Here is a 9680-nt window from a genome sequence, read left to right as displayed (position 1 = left end):
ATATATATATATACTAAAAACAATTGAAAATATACAAAAAAGATAGTTGATAAAGTGAAATTATTAAGTATATATACTGAATGGTGTAATATCAACTTTATTTAATGGTCTCATATCAACTTTTATCACTATTACTTTAAAAATATTAATATGATATATAATTGTCTTAATTTATTAATAATATCTATATAATATAAAAATAAAAAACTAATAGGTAGGGAAAATTTTTGTCGGTATATAATAATAATAATAATAATAATAATAATACCTTATAGGTAAGGGAAATTTTATGTCGGTAGAGGAGTATATGAATATATAATGCCAAATTGCTTTTTGTTTTAGTAAAGCATGAGATATGTGGCAGAGAGCGAAGAGCAAAATATATGAAAGTTCACAAAAATAGATGGAACTTACAAGAAAAGATGTTCAACGTTTTAATCGCAAAGTTCATTTCCGACCCAACGTTGTTGGAAAGATCAATCTTTATAAGAATTTCACATCATTTCCGCTTTTCATCCCCGATCAGCGATAGCCATTTTATCTAAATACCATCAGCCCTTTTCCTAAATCTGTTCTCATAAGGTATGATTTTGCTCTGTTGTAACCGGTGGCTATTAATTCCTTAATCACAGTTGCTCATATCTATACGAACCCTACTTTACTAGCTATTTTTGTTTCAGCAACATGAATAAAGGAACATCCACAGCTACAAAATGGTTATGTGACAGTCCTATCCATTCCGATGTAGAAGCCAAGCTGCGGGACCTTTTGGTTGAATTAGGGAATGCTGATAAAATACTTGGAATCCAGGTGCATACCACTCCTCCAATATAATTGGTTTAGCATATTGCTTTTACTTAGTTTTGGTGTGCATTAGACTACAATGACAGACTCTCTGTCTTTCATCAATGCAATAGACATTATACGTTTTGTGATTGTATTTTACAAAAACTTTGATTATTCTGTTTCATAGGTTTGTGCATACAAAGATGGGAAAGTGATCATTGATACTGCAGCTGGAGTCATGGGAGCAGATGACCCTCGTCCAGTTCAGCCCGATACCTTATTTCCTGTTTTCTCTGCAACTAAGGGCGTCACCGCAGGGATGATACATTGGCTGGCGGATAAGGGGTATTTTCGTCAATTCGATATTTATTTTTAACACTCATAAGGGGTGCTATATATGGTATCATATTATGGAATGGAAGGAAATAAACATAATATGCATTTTCATTGTAGGATACTGAAACTTGATGATAATGTGGCAAACTTTTGGCCGGAGTTTGCTGTAAATGGAAAGGATCAGATAAAGGTAGGGAATTGGTTCTTATGCAGCCACCTAGCAGATATTGTTTATCCTAACCCTAATTATCAAACATATACCATAAATCTTAGTTTAATAGCAAAGATATCTAGGACAGTTAGTTTATTTGGTTACATTCCATTCTAGATTTTCTCTATAACTTTGGAATAGAAGGGCGACATCGATCACCTTTCCTTTCTCCTGTAGGTTCATCATATACTAAATCATACATCCGGCCTGCACAATGCTCTTTCTGACATTATTGGGGATCACGTGTCATTGTGCAATTGGGAGGAGTGTGTAAAACGCATTGCAATGGCCTCACCTGAGACAGAACCTGGTTGTGAACAGATATATCATTATATGTCGTATGGCTGGTTATGTGGTGGTATCATTGAGGTACCATTACATGCATCTTCTATGAAGAAATTTTGATATACTTCTCTACTTTCATTGATGTATACGTTTTTTAAAACGTGCAGCATGCATCTGGGAAGAAGTTCAAGGATGTTCTTGAAGAAGCTTTTGTACGCCCACTTAATCTGGAGGGCGAGCTTTATATTGGGATTCCTCCTGGTGAGATTGACAAAAATGTTACTCAATAAATCTGAGTTCTACCATTTTCTACTCTAGTCACATAACTAGTTTCTATAAAGATTAAACAAGTGCTTTTATGTATTATGTATTATGACCTTGAATTTGTTTGATAGTTGATAAGAAATTTCATTGTTATGCACAATTCAGGTGTGGAATCTCGTCTGGTAACTTCTGCATTTGATACAAGTGAATTTCGTAGTCCTCCTCCTCCTCCTACCGCTGCACCCCCGGTTGATAAACAACCTTATGGCGCCATGCCTGCCACCCTTGGGCCATCGGTGCTTCCCTCTCTGGTTAATCTAACCAACATGCTTGATTTCCGCCGTGCCATACAACCTGCTGGCAATGGAAACTTCTCGGCCCGTGCTTTGGCCCGCTACTATGCCGCCCTTGTGGACGGTGGCGCCATCCCTTCCCCCCATTCCTCAACCACCGACAGCCATACAACCGCCGTGACTAAAATCTTTAAAAACCCTAAATCGAAAATTCATGACGCGTTCCTGGCAACTGGAGATTTTAAGGATTTTGCCTTACCGGATGGGACATTTGGGCTTGGGTTTAAGAGGATTAAATCAGCCGAGGGTTTGGTGATCGGGTTTGGTCATGCGGGTTTAGGTGGTTCGACAGGATATGGTGACATACACAATCGGTTTTCTATTTCTGTGATGATAAACAAGATGTCTTTCAAGGCTTTAGCCACCGCAGAGGTAATCCGATTTGTTTGCTCTGAACTTGATCTTCCCGTACCAGAAGATTATACGATATCTAGGGAGTTTGTTAAGAAACCGTTGATCAATTAAAGAGGGTTTGATCGACACATGCTCATATGCATACTCGAACAATATTATATGAGAGATAAACTTTATTGTATGTGTGTAAGGAAGTATACATTTGTTGTGTAAACGGATATCTCTTCACGTATTTGTGTATTAAAGCTATGTGGTAGCTTGTGACGCAGGATAAGCATTGTATTAAATAAGAGAATTGTTATTTATGTTATATGTTCGAAATTTAATTAGTAAATGGTTGGAAAAGCGTTCCTCCGTTGGGTTTAGAAGGCAAAACCATTTAGATAAGAGGGAACAAGTCCAATTAATCTTACAATATCATGCAAAAAGTCGCTAGAAGCTATTGGTGCACATTTACCGGTTAAAACCGGTCAGATTTTTAACTATTAATGAGTGTAGACTATAAAACCACGTCGTTTACTATTTAAATGAATCAATGTTTATTTTTTATTTTATTTTCTTCATTTATATTCTTTATTTAATTTTATGTTGTATTAAGCTATCTCTTGTTGGGTTATATTTAAGTAATTGTGCATTTGAATCTTGGGCTAGTAAAATATAAAATGCCAACTTTGGAAAAATATATATATATATATATATATATATATATATATATATATATATATATATATATATATAGAGGAATGATCATTTGAGATCTCATAATTTCCCGAGAACCTGAGAACTAAAAGTGGACATTTGGATTAAAAAAATTAAAGGCTAAGATCCTTTATGGCATTTTTGTAAATAATTGGGTAAAAAACACGGAAGGGTACCTAAAAAAATAACATAAGGACATTTTAGGGATAAACCCAAATAAACATATCAGATCCCTCTCTCTCTATCGATCATTCCCTTTTCCCGATTCTTCACTGACTCCATCGACCTCCTCCCTAATTCCATCGGCACCTTCCTCCACCTTCGTCTCCGCCTCCAACGCCCACCCCTACCTGTATCAACGACCAACACCGTCTAGGATTCGTTGTTGTCGATCATCTCGACTCCCTTGAAGGTGCGGTCTCTTCTCCTTCATCCATACGTCTGTAGAAGACCACTCATACATCGACCTACCATTCTATTCGCCGAAGATCCTTCAGCCTCCCTCTCATCTCTGTCAAGCATCGATAATTCATCATTAATCGAAAAAAATCGATTAAGCTCACGGATCGCAGATACCAACCGTCTCCATCTCATCCGATCGCCTCCATCTGCAAATCAGAATCGATTTCTCGCCTTCTGTTTCGATTTGAATGTTGTGGTCGATCTCTGTCCTCTAAATCAATATAGTTTAGTGAATTTGGTATGCATTACAGCAATCAGAAGCAGTCGTAAATCAACTCAGGTTCGATAGAATCTAATGCCTCATGTTGATTGTGTTTCTTGAAGCTATTTTGAAATCGTTGATTATCTTTTGATTATTTATTTATGATTTATTAATGGATCTTTGTAATTTTGATTACCTGTATTCCTTTGCTATTACATAAATCTCCATCTTCATCGCATTCCAGAACTCACCGCACCGATGGCGGTGTCGATCCAAAATCCATAACCAGAGTCCGAAATCCATCGTCTCCTCCGTCAATTGTCTCCGTATTCATTGCATCAAGTAAGGTGAAGACTCTACGCAGATCGTTAAAATGCAGGATCCTTCGAATCTGAATTCTTAGCCACAAAATGCGGTGGTGTTTCCGTTTAGGTCATGTCATCATCCACTCCGTCTCCAGTAAGTTCATTCTCATGTGCAATATCTTTGTTGCTCATTACTCGAATTTAGCATTTCAAGTTCACTACAGTGAACGACTAGGTTTAATTATAAAAAGAAAAAGAAGGCAAACAATGCCTTTAAATATTGGTGCTCGATCAAAGTTCAGTGGATCATTCACCCGAATTACTATGGTAAAAGCTTTTCATTTAGCTGTGGATCCATTCAGATATTCATTACTAACTTCATCAATTGGCTTTATATATAGGATGGTTCCAAAGTTTTAGTTAAAGGAAACGCTTGTTCTGATTCTCATGATTCATTGCTTAAAGGTCATAAAAACCAGTGTGATTCATCAAAAAAAAGATGTCATGGGAGAGTAGAAGAATGCCAACAACAAACAAGAATATCCTTCGGTTGCTCCATGATTTTACTAATCAGTTCCTGTTAGAAGGGTATAATGGTAATTATTGTATTCTCAATGAAGCTATCTGTTGTTATCCGTGGTGTCATTACTCATTACTAATCAGTCCATATGTATTCTCAATAGTGTTAATGCAGTCAATTCGTGAGGATATTGAGAAAGAACACCATGCTATTGAAAACAGCGATGTTGTTATATTCTTCCAGGTTGCTGAATTTATTATGTCTTTCCAGAATCACAAGTTACTTGCTAGCTGTGGGATTTGTTTTACTGTTTTTGGCACCATTTATCAGCGAATGGGTCCCCTTTTACTACACCAGTTCCATGGCTATTGGAGTTCTAGTTGTTGTTCTCATATTACTCTATCAGGTACGTCTCTCTCTCTTACCAGTAGACTGTAGAAAAGGACATATATTTTCTTCTGTTTGTGTACTGCCATTTTTAGCAATATCTTTAATTGTTTTCTAATTATATTATCTTTATTGTTGACCAGGCAAGGAAATTACTACCAACTGGTAGGAGAAATGCATTTTACCTTGGTATAATGTCCACAGTAGTAAGTTTCTTCTCCCTTACAGTTCATCTATGTTGATAGCAACAACTCATATACAGGATTTGGGACACCAAGTATCTTTTGTGGTTTCTAAAATGTTTTATTTTTTGCTTTGTATTCTGTAATCTTTCCAGCTTGGAGCAGGATCTTTTGTGGTGCATAGCCTCTTAGCATTTCTGAATTCATTTCTCCAAAACTTTGGGATAAGTTAAGAAGTCCAGAACCCAGTAAGTCCCTCATTTTTACACTATTGGTTACTTTACGGTTTAGAATTATAATCTATTGATCTTACAGAAAAGTTTATTTAACCTTGTAGGTTTCTGTTTTTGTGGTGCTTGGAATCATTTTGTTAGGAGCTGGTTTCGGATATTGGCTGGTGAGGAAATATATTATTTCTGAAGATGGAGAAGTTGATGTTGGAGTTGCAGTCACATGTATTATCCTGGTAGGTTACTATATTCATTAATTAAACTCATATTTCCAAAAGTGGTTCATGATTTAATGAATTCTATGTTTTACTTGCTTATATCTAAGTCTTGTGTTATCTTTTTCAGAGCACGAAAGACACCCATTTGGCAATGGCTGCAGTGGGGTCTTGTTTTGGTGTATACTACATGATCACGAAGATTGTAAGGAAAATGCCATGTAGGATCTATGCAACCGTCAAAGAGCTCAGTCTTGGTATGATGGAGAAGGAATGGAATGTATCATTCCATTGGAATGGACGATTCCTGAATGAATGTAATTCCTTCCATTTTCTGGAATTTATGAAGAGGATCAATTTTGTTAGCCCTAAAGTTGCTTATGAAACGGCAACTGCTTTGCAGGTACAGTTAGATGAATTTTAATAAATTAAACTATATATATATATATATATATATATATATATATATATATATATATATATATATATATATATATATATATATATATATGAGAAACTAATATCTTGCTCTTTGATAAAGCTATTACAAAAAAAAAAGATTTACTAATTTCTTGTATTTCTTCTTGCAGAATGTATCATTCCATTGGAATGGACGATTCTTGAATGAATGTAATTCCTTCCATTTTCTGGAATTTATGAAGAAGAACAATTTTGTTAGCCCTAAAGTTGCTTATGAAACAGCAACTACTTTGCAGGTATAGTTGGATGAATTTTACTAAATTCAACTATATATATGAGAAACTAATATCTTGCTCTTTGATAAAACTATTACAAAAAAAAAGTTTGCTAATTTCCTGCATTTCTTCTTGCATTTGCAGATTTGCTATTGATATTGACCTTGATGCTCCAAAAATTAGAATTCCTATAAGATTAAATGTCTCATCAAAGTATAACAGTCATTTTCGTTTGGATTTTAAAATTGAGGAAAGAGGTATATTTTAATTAATCTTTGGGATATTTTTGTTCCATCATTGATTTCTGATTCGGTGACCAATAAACTAATCCGTTAGTATAATATATAAATGAAAATATAATTTTATTGAAGTATTTTGGTTGCAAACTTTACATATGAATTACATGTGATTCACATGTAAATCACATGTAAATCACATGTAATTTACATATGATGCACATGTAAATCACAAGTGAATCACATATGAATTACATGTGATTCATATGTAAATAACATGTAATTCACATATGATTCACATGTGATTCACATTTTAATCACATGTAATTCACATATGATTCACTTGTGATTCACATGTAAATATGAATTACATGTGATTCACGTGTAAATCACAAGTGAATCACATATGAATTACATGTGATTCACATGTAAATAACATGTAACTCACATACAAATTACATGTGATTTACATGTAATTCACATATGATTAATTTGTGATTCACATGTAAATTACAAGTGAATTACTTATGAATTACATGTTATTCACAAGTTAATCACATATGAATTATATGTGATTCACATGTAAATTACATGTAATTCACATATTAATCACATGTAATTCACATGTAAATTCGGGTCCTCGCTTGGCGTTCCAGTGGACCTTTACGATGGGAATGCGGCTTTGTTTCGTCGATTTGACCTCTCGATCCATGATTTCAACAGGTTCCTCTACGAAGTGGAGGTTCTCATTGATCTCAATTTCTTCCAAAGGAATGACAAGGGTCTCATCAGACAAACATTTCTTCAAGTTCGACACATGAAAGGTTAGGTGAACGTTGTTGAGTTCCTGTGGTAATCGTAGCTTGTATGCTACCGGGCCAATCCTGGCGAGGATTTCGAATGTTCCGATATACCTTGGATTTAGTTTCCCACATTTTCCAAAACGTATTAATCCCTTCCAAGGTGATACTTTCAGTAGTACTCGATCCCCAACTTGGAACTCAATGGCTTCCGTCTCTTATCTGCGTAGCTCTTTTGTCGGTCTTGCGAAGCCTTCATTCGTTCTCGAATTTGGACGATCTTTTCTTTTGTTTCCCTTATGATCTCCAGGACAGTGAGTGCGCTGTTAGGAACTTGCCCTCTTGCTAGTTGCGTATCGCCCACCTCAGCCCAGCACAGGGGTGATCTGCACTTACGGCCATAGAGGGCTTCGAACGGAGCAACTTTGATGCTAGTATGATAACTATTATTGTATGAGAATTCGATAAGGGGTAAATGAGCATCCCAAGATTTACCAAAGTCTATCACACAAGCTCTTAACATGTCTTCTAACGTTTGGATGATCCTTTCACTCTGCCCGTCGGTCTGTGGGTGGTAGGCTGTACTCATGTCCAGTCTAGTTCCCATAGATTTCTACAGTGACTACCAGAATCGTGACGTGAACCGACGATCTCTATCGGAGATAATGGATATCGGTACTCCGTGAAGTCGCACAACCTCTTTAATGCAGATCATTGTCAGTTTCTCCATTTTGTCTGTTTCTTTTATTGGTAGGAATTGTGCGGATTTGGTTAATCTGTCGACGATTACCCAAATGGTGTCAAGTCCACCCGTTGTCTTAGGTAACTTTGTAATGAAATCCATTGTAATCCGCTCCCACTTCCACTCGGGTATCTCTGGCTGTTGAAGTAGTCCCGAGGGCTTCTGATACTCCACCTTAACCTTGGCGCAAGTCAGGCACTTGCCCACAAAGGTAGCTATTTCAGCTTTCATGTTCGGCCACTAATACAGCTTCTTGAGGTCTAAGTACATTTTGTCTGAACCGGGATGCACAAAGTAACGAGTTTTATGAGCTTCATTCATGACAATGTCCCTGAATCCACCAAATTTTGGTGTCCAGATCCGGTTCATGAGACAACGAACCCTGTCATCCCTAACTTCAAGATTTTTGTCCATTCCCTTCAACGCTTCACCTGCCATGTTCTCGTGTTTTAAGGCTTCTTCCTGTGCCTCTTTGATTTATGCAGACAGGTGTGAATGGATGGTCATGGTTAACGCCTTTACTCGGCGGCCCAAGTATTCCTTTCTGCTCAAAGCGTCTGCAACCACATTGGCTTTTCCGGGGTGATAACGAATCTCACATTCGTAATCATTTAGTAATTCCACCCATCGTCTTTGCCTCATGTTGAGCTCTTTTTGATTTAGGATATGCTGAAGGCTTTTGTTATCAGTGAAGATGGTGCACTTGGTGCTGTAGAGGTAATGTCTCCATATTTTTAGGGCGAAAACTACTGCTCCCAGTTCGAGATTGTGCGTCGTGTAGTTTACCCCGTGCGTCTTCAGCTGTCTTGAGGCGTAGGCAATGATTTTCCTCTGCATCAACACACATCCTAGACCTTGGTTTGATGCATCGCAATAAACCACAAAGTCCTCTGTTCCATCCGGTAAGGACAAGATCGGAGCACTGCACAGAGTTTGTTTCAGTGTTTGGAACGCAGCCTCTTGCTTATCCCCCCAGACGAAAGTCACTCCTTTTTGAGTCAAGGTGGTGAGTGGTTTTGCGATTTTGGAGAAGTTTTAAATGAATCTTCGATAGTAACCGGCGAGTCCTAAAAATTGTCGGATTTATGTGGGTGCTCTTGGTGCTACCCAGCTTTCAATTACCTTGATCTTTGAAGGGTCCACATGTATTCCTTCCTTGCTGACTACATGTCCGAGGAAATTCACATCTCGAATCCAGAACTCGCACTTTGAGAATTTTGCGTATAATTTCTCCGCCATCAGTATCTGCAGGACTTGACGTAAATGCTGGTTGTGTTCTTCCTCACTTCGGGAGTAGACTAGTATATCATCGATGAAAACAATCACGAACTTGTCTAAGCAAGGTCGACACACCCGATTCATCAGGTCCATAAACGTTGCAGGTGTATTTGTTAAGCCGAAAGGCATCACTACAAA

At 37.1% G+C, this 9680-nt stretch overlaps 1 protein-coding gene across 1 annotated transcript; it reads left to right on the top strand.

The window, feature by feature from the left end:
• The first annotated feature begins 443 nt into the window (after positions 1-443).
• Positions 444-2899, top strand: LOC145115450 (uncharacterized). Its single transcript, XM_079051748.1, has 7 exons — positions 444-582; positions 681-810; positions 974-1131; positions 1240-1312; positions 1511-1702; positions 1786-1879; positions 2048-2899. Exons 2-7 carry the CDS (start codon positions 685-687, stop codon positions 2698-2700), a joined length of 1296 nt encoding a protein of 431 aa, XP_078907874.1. The 5' UTR covers positions 444-582; positions 681-684; the 3' UTR covers positions 2701-2899.
• The last annotated feature ends 6781 nt before the right edge of the window (positions 2900-9680 follow it).

The sequence above is a fragment of the Lactuca virosa genome, chromosome 5, assembly GCF_052849685.1.
Source record: "Lactuca virosa cultivar CGN04683 chromosome 5, Lactuca_virosa_CGN04683_v6, whole genome shotgun sequence".
Lineage (NCBI taxonomy): Eukaryota > Viridiplantae > Streptophyta > Magnoliopsida > Asterales > Asteraceae > Lactuca > Lactuca virosa.
This window is presented reverse-complemented; position numbering and strand designations above follow the sequence as displayed.

What these genes read in the sequence shown, in the direction of transcription:
- LOC145115450 (XM_079051748.1), top strand. Translation starts at nt 685, where the DNA reads ATGAATAAAGGAACATCCACAGCTACAAAATGGTTATGTGACAGTCCT. An exon ending in TATGTGGTGGTATCATTGAG is followed by an intron (nt 1,703 to 1,785) that starts GTACCATTACAT and finishes TAAAACGTGCAG; the next exon opens with CATGCATCTGGGAAGAAGTT. An exon ending in TTATATTGGGATTCCTCCTG is followed by an intron (nt 1,880 to 2,047) that starts GTGAGATTGACA and finishes TGCACAATTCAG; the next exon opens with GTGTGGAATCTCGTCTGGTA.